Source organism: Chroicocephalus ridibundus, chromosome 10 (genome assembly GCF_963924245.1).
Source record: "Chroicocephalus ridibundus chromosome 10, bChrRid1.1, whole genome shotgun sequence".
In the NCBI taxonomy this organism is placed as follows: domain Eukaryota; kingdom Metazoa; phylum Chordata; class Aves; order Charadriiformes; family Laridae; genus Chroicocephalus; species Chroicocephalus ridibundus.
Genome location: NC_086293.1, coordinates 15878763 through 15892927, shown reverse-complemented (window position 1 = coordinate 15892927; position 14165 = coordinate 15878763). Strand labels below are relative to the sequence as shown.

The 14165-nt window shown below is 46.4% G+C and overlaps 1 protein-coding gene across 1 annotated transcript in view; it reads right to left on the bottom strand.

Annotated features, from left to right (window-relative positions):
* The window catches only part of LRIG1 (leucine rich repeats and immunoglobulin like domains 1), a 95820-nt gene that overhangs the window by 5434 nt on the left and 76221 nt on the right, over positions 1 to 14165 (bottom strand). The window contains exons 10-15 of the mRNA XM_063347556.1: positions 9169 to 9240; positions 7786 to 7857; positions 5365 to 5528; positions 3221 to 3541; positions 2297 to 2578; positions 1309 to 1728 (exon numbers count right to left, since the gene is read on the bottom strand). Coding sequence (XP_063203626.1) covers positions 1309 to 1728; positions 2297 to 2578; positions 3221 to 3541; positions 5365 to 5528; positions 7786 to 7857; positions 9169 to 9240 — 1331 coding nt within the window. The remainder of the gene's footprint in view (positions 1 to 1308; positions 1729 to 2296; positions 2579 to 3220; positions 3542 to 5364; positions 5529 to 7785; positions 7858 to 9168; positions 9241 to 14165) is intronic.

The window sequence follows — 14165 nt, the reverse complement described above, 5'->3', positions numbered from 1 at the left end:
AGAGCAATGGGAGCAGAGAAATGTCAGTTCCCAGTAAGATATAAAAGCTTCTGTTTTCAAAGGCGTGTAAAATCACATTTTCAAGAGGGATTTGGGACCAAATCTCTAACTGGTATTTTCTGTAGATGCAATGGAAACTGAAGTGCCTGAACACTCCATTCCCCTCGGAAGCCCCACTCCTGATTTCTCAAAGCTGAATGCTGTGGATATAGCGCTGATAAAGCCATTTTGAGTGTTTCCATTTGGCATGGTCAGTACAAGGTAGGCAGAGGTGGAACTGTCTCTTCAGAACAATTAAATTCTTCCTTTTCCCCTGAAATTCGGAGTACCTCGTTTGACTCAAGTCCTCTGTCTCACAAAGTCATGAGTACAAGGCTCTGGAGAACAGGGTCTTTGATTCACTTAAGCAGGCGAGTAAGTCTAAGCCCCTTCGCCATCCTGGGCTCTGTCCATCTTGTATCAGCCAATTTCAGTTTTCCTTGTCACACAAAACCAAGTGAAACTCAATTATGCTAGGCATGAAGCCCTAGATTTTCTAGACCAAAAAAAAAAGGGGGGGGAAAAAAATCCCACTGGCACATCCCACTGGTCATATGGTATCCAAGGACTTTGTACCTAGCCCGTGTCTTTAAAATCCTCTGTCACACTATATCTAAAACTAAGCGTAATATAGGAAGGCTGCAAATCCCAGCAGGGTGGGGAAGCCTTAAGCTGATTCTTCCATACATCTGTTCAGAGGCTGCATAACGTTGAGGGCAGGAGAGTTTCTTCTCACTGCAACACTTATCCCCTCCGAATATCAGGAGGAAGCAATAAACACTACTTCCCCTAAAAAGGGAGGGATACCCCTCAGCAGCAGGGCTACAACAGCTCTTACAGGCGACGTGGTAAAAAGGGATTCCACCTTCAAAGTCTAATTTTTAAAGTTTGGAATACAAAACTTTTGAAAATACAGATTCCCAAGAAGCAAGACAGACTCCCAGCATCATGGACATAATCCAGACTGTCTTAAGAGTTATCATTTATGGTCATGGAAAATCAAAGCAGCAAAGCAATGGCGGAAACTATTGCCAAGTGGAAAAGACCTTTCTGAAGAGCAAGCCAAGGGCAGAAATGCAGCTTTGAACATGCTTCGACAGCAAGTGAAAGCTGGTTCCAGCTTTGTGAGCCAAGAGAACCACTGAGATAAGCCAACTGCTTTTCCAGTGTGACTGACTGCGTTGGCTACCTGACGTGCCGATTCAGCCTCGGTGGGAAGTCTGACAGCAGGAAACTTTAGAGAAAACCTTAGCAGGAGACAAGAGCTACCTGTGTTGGTGACACTGTATTCTTCACTTTTCTTCCTGGTTTGGTAGATGATGCAGACCCAGACCAGAGACGTCAACACGATGCTACACACCACGGCAATGGTGATGATCCCCACAGTGGTACGGTCCTTTCTACAGCCGAGAGACTGTAAGATGCTCACGTGGCTGTGTGCGCGCTCTGTCCCCAGGGTGTTGGACATTTCACAGGTATATTTCCCAGCGTCCTCCAAGACAACGTTCCTAACAATCAGCAGCTGGTTGCCAGAGGTGAAGTGATGCCTTTCTGTCACGATCAGGGGCTGGTCACCTTTCAGCCAGGTAATGCGAGGAGGTGGGCTCCCTGTGGCTTTGCACTGAAGAGCCACAGTCTCACCTACGGACACTACATGGTCTTCCAGCGGATGAATCAAAGATGGTGTCTCTGCAGGGGAATAAACACAGAAATTAATTCTTGGAGACAGTATAACAAGAGATTATTATTTTTTTAACAGTATTGAACATAACTGATGTTCCTGCAGATAAATCTACAGCAACGCACTATACGGCCATGTGCCCAAGAGCATGGTGGCTGCAGACCACAACAGATCTAACGATCACAACCAAGGCCTTCCCATAGCCAGGTGGTGTTGGTCTTCCCACCACAGAAACCCTTGAGGACAAGGGGCAATGGCTGACACACATCAATTACTTCACAGGGCAAAAGAGATGGAATGCAATTCCTTTCGAAGTAATTTTCCCAGCCAGTAAATAAGAGTGGTTGGAGGGGTTTCCTTGGCATAAAAGGAAATGCGACTTACGGCTCCTTCCCTTCATTAGCAGGGTATTTTTCACTAGTTAACTACAGTGTAAAAGAATGAAACAAGACTAACGTAGAGCACGGCCTCTTTGTCCTTTTCCTGTATCTGCAACTGCTGAAGAGCTTGAACAGCAATCCCTTCCAGTTCCCACTTCCAGACCACTCGGTCTCTTGGGGCACTAATGCATCTTACCTAGTACAGTCAAGGTGGCATTTGCAAGCACAGACCCCGCAGAGTTCTGTGCCGTGCAGCTGTAGACACCCATGTCTTCTATCTTCACATCCGTAATGAAGAAGACATCATCGTCAGGCATGACGTGCATGCGGCGTTCTCGAGCCGCAGGGAAGTCTGTGCCCCCATCTTTCTGCCAGGCAATTTGTGGGGTGGGGTGTCCTTCAGCGGCACACTCCAGCCGTGCCGTTGTCCCTGTCCGGCTGGTGATGTCATGGGGAGTTTTGATAAACGAGGGCAACACTGATAAAGAAAAAAAAAGAAAAAGGAATGAGCAATTCCATGGGGAAACACCATCTTCTGGGCAGTTCTACCTGTTTTCCTTCCTAGGCAGGAGATTAGTATGATAATACCCATAGCCAAGAGGACTGCAAGCTGCTTTTGCAGGATATATCTAAACTGCTGGGGACTAACCCTGTATTTCTACAGCACATACCTGTCTTCGGTGTCAAAGACCCTCCCCACTCAGCATCATTAGAGCTGGGATCAAAGCTAATTTTCTTCTGCGATTAAGCTGGAAATGAACCCTGTTATCTCTCCTACAGAAAACTTTCAATCACTACAGTCCCTCTTCTGTGTATCCTTTTGTATTTTTGTTTTCATTTGCCCATTTCATTGGGCGCAGACTCTACCAGAACAGCCAAAGAGAGGCAGCTACAGCCATTAAGAACGTGCTGAAGTGCTTGGCTGGATGGCAGCCATCACAAGCCTGGCATGTGCTCCTCACATGGCATTTCTCAGCATCCACTGAGATGCAAGCAGCTGGTGTGAAGAGTTGACCTCAGAGCTCCTCACCATGAGGGTAACTGACTGCTGAAAGCGCGTCCCAGAGAATTGTACCAGCTCAGGCTGAGGAAAGGAACGAGAAGGCAGCTTCCTACTCACCATTAACAGTGAGTCGGGCCTTGTTGGAGTAGGTAGAGCCAAAGTGGTTGGTGATGATGCACTGGTAACGCCCTTCGTGGGTGAAGGTGACATGCCGAAGGTGCAGAATGGTGGTGTACTCCATCACCTCACCATCCTTTGCCCGCACGTGGGCAAAGTTCTCGATCTCAGCATCATACAGCATCTCGTTGTCTTTCTTCCATGCAAATATCATGGGGGAGCTGCTACTGCTGGCAGCCGAGCAAGTGAAACGGATGTCCTTCCCAAGGACAGCCACTGTTGTCTCAGGCTGGATGGTGATCTGTGGCTTGGGGAAATCATCTAAGAGAAAACAGCAGGCATAGTTAGTTCTGGACTACGGGAGAAGGCTGGAGCAAGCAAAGAGATGCAATGAGAAATGAGCAGTGCGTAAGTGAAAGACATGACTGCACATCTGCTTTTACATCCGCTGTTGTCTACACCAGGAAAGCAGCTTGCTGCTGCAAAACTCCACCTGCAACTGCTGCAAAACTCCACCATCAAGACTGGCTCTATAGTGCAGATGTGTCGTGCACAACTCCACTGAGTGGCTGGTCTAAGCTAGGACTGGCTTCTCTGGTTCCTTCTGTAATCAGTGCACTGAGGTGGTCACTTAGTGACCTCAGACACCTAGAAGACGCCTAGCTCTCTTCACCAATGTAGCTGAACCTCAGAAAGACACTATGGTCTAAAGAAAATATCCTTCCTTGTGCAACCCATGCATGAAGAGCAATGCTGAATTTGAAACTTCAGCTCCAGGCCTGCATGAGTGTGAGCAGGAGGGGAGAGCAGGACACAAAGGGCTGCAATGCCACCTCCAGGGATAAACGCTGACGAGGAAGGCGACTGCAGCACGTGCTGCCAAAGCAGAAGCAGCTGTAGTTGCCTGTCACCCGTCTGGGGTGGAAAGCTTTGCACACTCTTTCTCTGCCCTGAAGATTGTTGGTTTTAGCAAGGTTCCAAGCAGATTCATTTATTAGATTCCTACAAATGGTGTAATTTAATATTTTACTAAGGTTTAATTAAACAGCCAGGCCTCTGGAACCAGGAGTACTAGTGCCTGGAGGACTTGGCAGGCACCAGAGAAGCAAAGCTGTCTTCGCTTTGTGATGTTGCTGTGGGGATGAAGCCTTCATGATCTCTTCTTCCAGATGAACACAGCAAGCCTCCCAGACTCGCTCAGGCAGAGGCCACCTAGGCAGAGCCCCACCACTCTGGGATCAAGAGGGACATGGGACAGCAGCTGGAAAAAAGCTTTTGTTCCGTTCAATGCTAGTCACACATTCAACTTAGTTAAATAGTGTTTTCCAAAGCTCATTTTCCCTTCATCAAACAGCCGTGTGCAGCTCCACCCAGGATCCACACTGGTTGGCTCCACACCACAGGGTCTGGCTCACCAAACAAGGCCTGTATTTTGCCCAAAAGCCGGATGCTATGCATGAGCAGCATCACTTTGGCCTCCTCTGATCATTTACACTTCCTTAGGAGAGAGGCAGCAGATGTTTGCGTGTGCTGGTTGTTAGGTAAAGCTGTTTGCAACCACAGCTCAGGTGCAGCGTTTGAGTGGCACAACAGCAGTAGGTGCCGTTTAGAAGAAAAAACAACCGTAGGGGAAAAAAAGATTATAATGCAACTGTTAGCCAATGCCTTACTGGCCCAAAGAGGAGCTACGATGGAGAGATTCTCCTCTTTTTTTTTAACCCTTTGTTATTTCCAAGAGGGAGAAAAGATGAAAGAAGACTGCAAAGCCACAGAAGCAGCTCAGAAGGCTGCAGAGCAAAAAAAGTGATAGCTGCAGTCTTGGTAGTATCACACCGAGAGGACCGGGCAAGTCTCTGTGCAGTCCCATTTGGAACTGGAACAAGCATTAGTCCCTTTTGATTGAATACTCGGGGAGCCCTGTAAGGAATACACTAGATGCAAGCAGTGCGCTGTGTGGTTTTGGTGGGAAATAAATTGTAGCCAATGACAAATTTTTAAAATGCAGGCTTGGGCTTCCTTTGATCCCATTGAATAACAAAACAAAACAGAAACCCTCTCGTAATAACATGCTAGTAGTCAAAGCAAATGTTTCCCAAGTGAGCCCTACCCTGCATCCAACCTCAAAACACACAGGCAAGACTTACCACACACAAAACTTTCTGGCAGGATGGCAAAAATGCTCTTGCTTTTTAGTGACTCAGGATGGGCGCAGGTGGCCACCACAAAGGATTGCAGCTCTTTCTCAACTAACCACTGGGGCAACCATTTCAGCTGGCAATCGCAGAGGAAGCTGTCGCTGTTTATGTGGCTGCAGGGAAACAAAACCAACACGAGCCTGCTGTGAGTCCCATGCGGAAAGAAGGCTGGAAAGCTCACAGCCCTTTCATGTTAGACACATTCCTCCCTCCCCCCCCAGCACGGGTGGAAGGAAAAAAAGGACTGCAGGGTTGTCCTCGAGGCACTAACGATGTTAAATACTTAACACATTTAAACAGCATTTCATCTCCACGTAGAGCAACCCACTCCTGTGCTCCAGTGAGACTCCCTAACACCTTGTATTTATTAACCAGCTTCCAGAGTGATCCCCAGGAACACACGAGCAACGTCCCTGCCTTAAGTGAAGAGAAACCCAGGCAGATCATCTACAAAGGAGACACAAGTCAACAGTACAGCCCGTTCTGCTCCCGTTTCTCCTATCTAATTACCACGCATATTCCTTCTCTGCCTCTGTGGCTTGAGCATCTTTGGTGGGGACTGAATTCGGGCCTTAATTACCAAACAGTGAGAGGATGCCAAGTTCCCACTGCAAGGCCTTTAGTTCCCTCAGCGGCCAACACCAGAGGATTAAGTGGAGAGGCCCCTGCCTGCGTTCTGTAAGGTGCCTGTTCGCACACCAGCACCACCAGGGCTAAGAGGTGTCGCTGATGTTGTGTTTACTGATTAACAGGAGCAGTGGAAGAGAAATGACCAGACATTCATGTAAATCCAATACAATGACTAGCTTGGAAAGCAAAACACAGAAACATTTCTCAGCATCCTAACAGTAACTTCGCAGCTTCTGTTAAGAAAAAAGGCTGTGAAAAAGGGGCAAATAAAAGGGGAACCGCGGGATTATTTTTTTTTTTTAATATTCTGGGCCAAACTGTGGCTTAGCATAGCTCTGAGGCCAGTAAAGAACTGCAAGTTTACTCCAACAGGGAATTCAGACTTTGGTCTGGTTTGGTCCAAGATCCTAGGAAAACCCAGTCTGATCCCTCAAATCGAATGTGAGGATACCTCAGAGACTGGGAAAATGGCCCCAGACAGAGAATTCCTGTCCTGCAATACTGCAAGTTGTGCAAGAGCAGCATATCAAGAGCACAGCAGAGTCTCAACTCCAACACTATGTTGTAAGAAAATGTGAATATCTCCTCCCATTTTTCTACCTGATAACCTCGGGAAATGTCTGAAACTAGACAGGAAAGGGGAAAAGGAAGAAATGGACTGGAGAGGGAGGGAATGAGGGAGCATACTGATCTGATTTTCCAAATTTGTCCACTTTGCTGTCCTAGAAAGATGTGTAGCCCCTAATATACATGATGGCATAAACACTGCTGACTAACTGCGACAGGTCAGAGAGACCCTTAGTATTTAAGGCTTCAGTACAACACATTCTGCATGTATATGTCTCCATCTGAAAGCCACCTTCTCCATGGTATAAACGTTCCTTCACAATATCTGGGATCCCACAAGCTCTTCTCTAATGAGATCCATCTTTCGCCTCAATTTTGTTTCAAGAGCCAGGGCAAAAGATAAGGTGGTTAAACAAACAACACAAATGCAACATTTATCTTATTCATTCCCCAAGTCACTGGTATTAAATATTATTGCTAACAGTGACCATCCAATTCCCATTTCCAACACCAGGAAGAAGAATCTGAACCTGCCCAAATACCGAATAACTGATTTCTTGTTCCACAGAGATTGCACTACTCCAGAGTGTAGCAATGCACTGACAGTGGATTAAATATTTATGGAGAAGAAGAGAAAAGGAAACCAGGCAAGACTGGAAACAGTGTCTGATAACAGTGCAGAGCCCCGGCCTGGAGCACAAGCAGCAGCTCTGATAACACATCCGTATTTTTACACCAGAAGGCTGGATGACAAGTGGATCCAGTTCAAACGGTGCTTATCACTGAAATGTCAGTACTGTATGCGAACCCTAAACATAGGTACAGCAAAGGAGCAGATGGACCACTGGGAATTAAATCAGTGGCAGTGTGAGAAGGAGAGATGGCTAACAGGACCAGGGCTAGACTTCCTGAGTGAAGATGAATAATTGCACAGCTGTGAACCTGCTGGAAGAACCTGTTCCAATGATCTAATTTCACTCACTATTAAATGCAAGATGTTCCTGTGAAAACTACTCATGTGTAAAAATACCCTGCAGAGGAGGACAGAAGGGGGAAGGAAATAAAAGAGTGGTAATGCGGATAACACCCCACTGGAAACAACGTGCTACTTCTCACGTCCAGGGCAAGAAGGATCCCTGCCTCCTTAATGGCGTGTACAGTCCAATTACTTACAGCTGCCGCAGGCTCTTCATCTTAGCAAAAGCGTCTGCTTGAATGGAGCGGATGGCGTTATCCCCAAGGTTCCTGCAGAACACAACCAAAGGCAATGTGAACAAAAGGGATACTACAGCTGTGACAAAGTCTCTCCATATTTAAGGAATGACTCCCGTAGCAGGTGATCTGGTAGCTCCTTGTTAAGGCCATACACACTTGCAGCTCATAGAAATGGTTTTCCAAAAAACACTTTAATACTGAGTAAGTATTGCCGAAGAACAGCCAACCAACAAAAATTACGAGAATAAATAACTAAGTCATTCCATACCCCATCTTCTCACTACACTTTCTCAGTCTCAGCTACCTCCATCATCCATAGCTCAGAAATTCCTCAGGCCCCTCGACAACCAAAGATAGCCAGGAATGTTGTATCCTAGGCTAGACCTTCAGCAAACATAAAGAAAGCAAATACTTGCCCTAAACGTCATCTGAGAAGTTATTTAAAAGTGACTTTGAGAGGATACTATTGTTTTCAAAAAACATTACGATGTTTCCAAAAGAAGGTATTTTTAAAAGCTTCCATCACAACTAATGCTAATTAAAAAATTCACTTGTCCTCTGAAAACGGATAGTCAGATTTAGGGCTTAAGTTTACTAAGTGAAGGGTAGGACAGACAAGCACTGCTTGCAGAGGGAAATCTCAGTAGAGCATTAATTAATAAGGGAATCTTTATCTGGGAACGTACCCCTAGAGTCAGGCATCCCCAACCCTTCAGTATGCTCTGAACGGTCGTAACATTTCATACAATTAACAGCCAATAAAACATCTCGAGCAAAATCACGTATAGTTTAACTTGTCTTAATTCAGAAAGGAAGTTATTAATGAAACACTGCTGGAGTCATCAGCCTTGGGACACAGAAAAAAATTACATAGCAGCAGCCAAAATTTACTTCTTGCAAATCGCTCAAGGCAGTTGTGCTGAATGGGGATGTTCGGTGCCTGCATCATAAGCAGTCATTTGCAACACGTGTCACTGCCGGAGCCCAGATTTAAGAGGAAGTTGGAGCAAGGGAGGAGGAGAGAGGGCTACATCTGAAATAGCATGTTTTCATCGCTAACAGCCTCAAAAGAAGCAATGCGCAAGTCGGGGCGATATTTATCCAAGAACAAATCAAAAAATGAAGAGCATGCAGATTCGCCATATGTGCTATAACTTTGTTCCTGGCACAAAAAAAGGCCAAAGTTGAGGCGGACTTATAATGAGAAGGAAGCAGGTGGCCCCCACAAATGGACTGGCTTCTCAGTTTACAAAGACGCTATTAAATTGCTAGCAGACCTCTCAAGCAGCTACTTTTGGCAGACCCCCCTTCCCAAACTCTGAGCCATGGTGGGTTACTCACAGGTGCTCCAGGGCCTCCAACCCTGAGAACGCTTTCTTGGCCACCGACTTGATCTTGTTTCCAAACAGAGTTCTGCAGTTTCCAAACATCCAGTGCCAGATAAACAGAAAGAAAATGGGGAGAGGGGGGCAGAAAAAAAAGGAACACAATTAGCGTGGCTTTATCTGATATACGCGCTCAGTGTAAGTCCTGGGAAATCTGAACTGCACGGAGATTAAGAGGGCTGAAGTACACTCGCTTTCCCACTCCTGAAATTAAATCCTTTTATCTGTATTCGAATTTAATAGTGATGACAGCACAAAAGGGAATGTGCCGTATCACATAAAAAGGCAGGTTTGCTCCAGTGCTTGGAAACCAGCTTGCTGAGTAACAGAAGGTCCCCTCTTTTCTTTGCAGGCTAGCTGTGGACAGGATTAAGTGCAATGACAGTTTAACAAGATTTTGGTCTCTCCCTGCAACACATTTCATTTCTGACTTCTTCCCAGATAGTAAAAGAGTGGTAATTTATTCACTGCTGCTCAGCCTGAACAGACGTCCGCACACAAGGGCTGAGGGCTGTCTCTCGGCTGCACGTTTATACAGCAGCTGAGGTGACTGCCGACTTCCTTCCTTGGCTTATTATAAATACAACAGCAAAGTAATATAATGCAATAAATAATAGCTGAGTGCTAATTTCAAGGGGCAAAAGGAAGAAGAGAAAAGGTAATGTCCAGAGCTGGGGAGGGTGCTTGCTCACATCTGTGACCGGAGAGCGTTCCTCCGAATCAGCAGACAGCGCTAGGCAGCGGCCAGAGGAGGATGATCAACAGGCAACAGCCAGCTGGAGCCATCACGGCCCAGCTGCAAAGTGATGGTTCTCTACAAATACCGACCAGTGGTGATCGGTCAAGGGCAGGCTTCGTGCAAAATGGATGGTCTCCTCAACTGCTTTAATAAAACATCAACCAATGACATTAATTAGGAAATGCTTTCCTTCCCGAGGTTCTCTCTATCTAAGGTTTATCTTCCAGGTGCACCTTTTATCACCACCTGCTTCATGTGGTGTCCAATGCAGGTCATCCCTACCACCTCAGGTAAACAACATGTACGGTGCTGCATTTGATTGAGATTTCCTTCAAGATTTTTCCTTCAATATGGGCTGTATATTTACACACTAAAAAGGCCCTGAAACTATGATGGTCCCGCTGCTTGCTACGGGCTGGGGAAAAGAGGCCAGGGTACAAGACGGAGCACGTGTGGCCATTATATGAGCAAATACATTTGCAGCTTGTTAGGGTTTTCCACAAAGCACCCTTCAAACGTCGGGATAATTTGGTGTCAGCACTGGCACCCAGAAAGCCCGGTTTCTGTGTGCATGAAAGCGGTGGATGCCATACCGGGTAAAAAGGAAAAGTGGGGCTCATCCCGCTGACTGTTATGGCAGAGGGCACTGAGACGGTACCACAGTCTGTCCTTGCAGCCTGCTGACTTTGGTGGGAATTTGGGTGCCTGCCACTGGGCAACACTACGACCCCGAGTAGGTCCTCACAAAATCAATCACCCTGATAGTGGCATTGCCATATGCCACCACTCTAGTTCTTGAGTAGCCAGGAAAGGCCGGTTACTCCTAGCTCCATACAAAAGGTCTGTGGCCTCAGAATCGCCAATCTTACCATTCTAGAGCAGAACACAACCAAAAGCTTCGGTTTCAGGCAAAGCCACCTCCCAGCCTCCACAGTGAGACACACGCTCAAAGCCCTTTCTTATGGGCAGAGTTAACTTGGTACAAAACCACAGCTGAATATTCAGAGCTGTGTCCCTTCATTAATTATTTGATTTGAGGCGAAACTAGAGACAGCTATCGTAAGCATGCTGGTGGCTGATTAAAAGCTCCAGATATCTGCAACCTGCTTTATCAACAGTATCAACCTAAATATCTACAGTGAGCTTTACTGAGCTCCTTGCTACACACCGAACCCAGGGTACCAGAGGTCCCATTTATTGCAGGAGAGCGCGCGTGGCTTTTTGCTTTTGGTGAAAATACCCCGAGCACCAAAGGATGTGTGCAATCGTGTGTACCATCATTTGGTAAAAGGGATGATGTATTAATGAAGGCTTTGAAAAATCCGTTAGAATGATTAATACAGTAAATAATTTACTATATGCAAACTCTGGTCAGGTGGCGGCATCCATACACACTAATTTCTGGAGCCATATTCCTAGATGAGGGTGTTACGCTGAGCATGGGTTTGATCACTGGAAATTTCTATTTACTGTTTACAGTAGATCCTGCACTTTGAAAATTGGAGATATTGGTTACATATCTGTTCACTTATCTGTGCAGAGATAAGCAGTACATCTGGGGATGTGAATACACAATGTATACACCACTTGTATAGGTGCATACAATTTTATGTCTATATACATGAGAAATACGTAACACTTGTACTAACGCCATGCCCCAGCAAACTCATTAAAATCATTACGCCTTTCCAGTCTCAACTAACCACTTCTCCAATTCTGAAATGGTTTGAACCCAGTGGCCCCCTTCAAAAGGCTGTGGCAGGCTGGAATGCAAAGGCGGCGGAATGCAGCTCCACAATTAGCCCGCCTGCTGCAGTCCAGAAACGCTCCTCCACTGCCGGCAGAGCCAGGCGCGAGCATGCTTTCCCGGTGATTGCATAAGTGTAATTACACGCTAGGCACGCAATTCATTAGAAAGCAGCATTTTCTCCTCCAGCCAGTTTTGCACCTGCAGGAAGATCTCGGTGACTGAGTGAGCCATCAAAAAACCGGTTACATTTAGCAGCTTGAATAATTAGAAAACTCGTTGTTCCCCAGCGATTCCACTGATGCTTTTTATGCTTCAGTGCTTCTTGACTCCCTCTTTCTTGAAGCAACATTTTAATTTAGGCCTGTGCTCTCCATCCTGGAGAGCTTCATCTATAATTCAGAGAAGGCTAAAGTGACTGCTCTCCCCACGTCTCAGTTTAACACCTTCATTTCAGCGAACAACCCTCTCTGTGCTAAATCCTTTCAGAGGCTAATCTGTGCCAGATCAAAGGGGAACGGCTTTTAAGGCAATCTCCACAGAGCTGAGGTGATTATTAATTCATTGGAAGGTCTCCTCTGAAGTGCCCATTTATTTTTTGTATGCTAATGCATTTAAAGCTGGTTGACGGTTTAAACACAGGCCCTAAATCACACAGTGAAATGTTTACTGTAAAGGCTGATATTTTATTTTATTGACAAAAAAATCCTGCCAGCAAGAATGATACTCACTTCAGCCTTAGACGAAATTACAAGTTTGGGATTTATGTGCTGATGAGCTAAAACAGACCTAAGCAGACCCCTTTAAAACTGACCGCTCCCACGTGTCCCCAAAACACCTCAAGAAATACAATGAAATAATCTCATATTCTGAGTGATTTTCTAGCCTTACACTCTGGCTGACAAAGAACGATCCCCGCAATCTGTCTGTCCAGCAGCAGGTTTGCTCTCTTAGGCAATCTTACCACTCCTGTCCGCCCAACACCAACATGATCCCTTCCAGGCTACGAAATTCGCTGCAATTTCCCCCACAAACCACAGACACGTGTTCTTCCCCGCGTTCAACCAGACTCAGAACTGGCTCAAGTGCATGTGCAACGGAAGACAGAGGTCAACAATGTGAAAAAAGATGTAAACCCGGCTTCTTTACACTTGTGCAACCCCCTATTGCATCCTTTGCTAACAGCAGACAAAACCGGCCACTTTCTGAAGCAGTTCTTTGTGCTGGATGGCAAACATCTGATCAGGACATGGCTATTTCATAGGGGAGGGATAGCTGCTCTGCCCAGAGCTCCTAACACACAACCCCGCAGGCTGCCTCTGCTCCCTTCCTTCCTCCTGCTCCTTGCCGTACCTCCTGGCCTCTGCCTGACCCCCACAACTCATCAGTGCTCATTTCTCCTGGTTGCTGAGTCAATCCTTTTGCTGAACTCTTTCCCTCAATGCTGTTTCCTCTGGCTTTTTCACCTCTCTCCTGTTATCTGCACCCAGCATTTCTAACATATCCCAATCACTTGAGACCGCCACTTTTGCTCCCATGCCAGTGGCCGTGTTGGAGGGATGCTGTGCAGTGGATGTCCCACCAAGATAGCTCGCTCTCTGCTCCCTTCCTCCACCTTCTCTCCCTTGTCAAAGCAGCACTCAGACTCACCATCCTACAGCCAGCAAATCCCTCTGGACGAAGCCTCTGCTCCTACTACCCTTTTAGCTGCTCACATGGTTTCACTGGTTTCTTAAGACAAACACGAAACTTCAGTAACAGCAGCCAAGGATTCTCCCACCCACCACATCTGCTCCTCTGCCTTTTCTCTAGCAACTTGTGGGAAGATTTCCCGACTCCTACTGGCCTCTCTCTCTCCCACACTTCTACTTCCTTGCCTGACCCCCCTGGTCCTTAAGTCCTTCTCTGCCTCCTGCCTTGCTTTACTCACAGCTACAACTTGGTTCCCCTCTTCTTGGATCCAGTGACTCCCCTCAACAACAACCAAATGCCCTCTATATCTTTGACTTCAAAATTTTTCTTCTCCATCTAAGCATCACGTCCCCACGAACCCTGCCACGGCTCTTCCCACTCCCCCAGGAGTCTCTAATGAGATCGTGACAATATACCGCCTGCCAGGATTCATTCTAGCCATCTGCTATCCATCGAGGTACTTTTACTGCACCTCTGGCTGTGCCATCTCAGCATCAGAGACAGCGTGATGGGGGGGTGCTGAGAACTTAAACAAAGGCAAGAGGTAATGATTAGAAAGACTCTTGATTTGTCACAAGCCATCAGAGACTTCTCTGACAGGGCTGATTTATATAGCCGATTTCAAATGGAATATGAACAAGCACAGAGCAATGTGAAAATACTTGCGAAGGCGAAGCAAGCTATAAACATTTGCAAGGCGCATGCTTGCCTTAGGTTTCTTTTTATCTCTTTAAGAGCCTGTGCCCCATGGTGCCTTTTATTGTCGCTGCACATG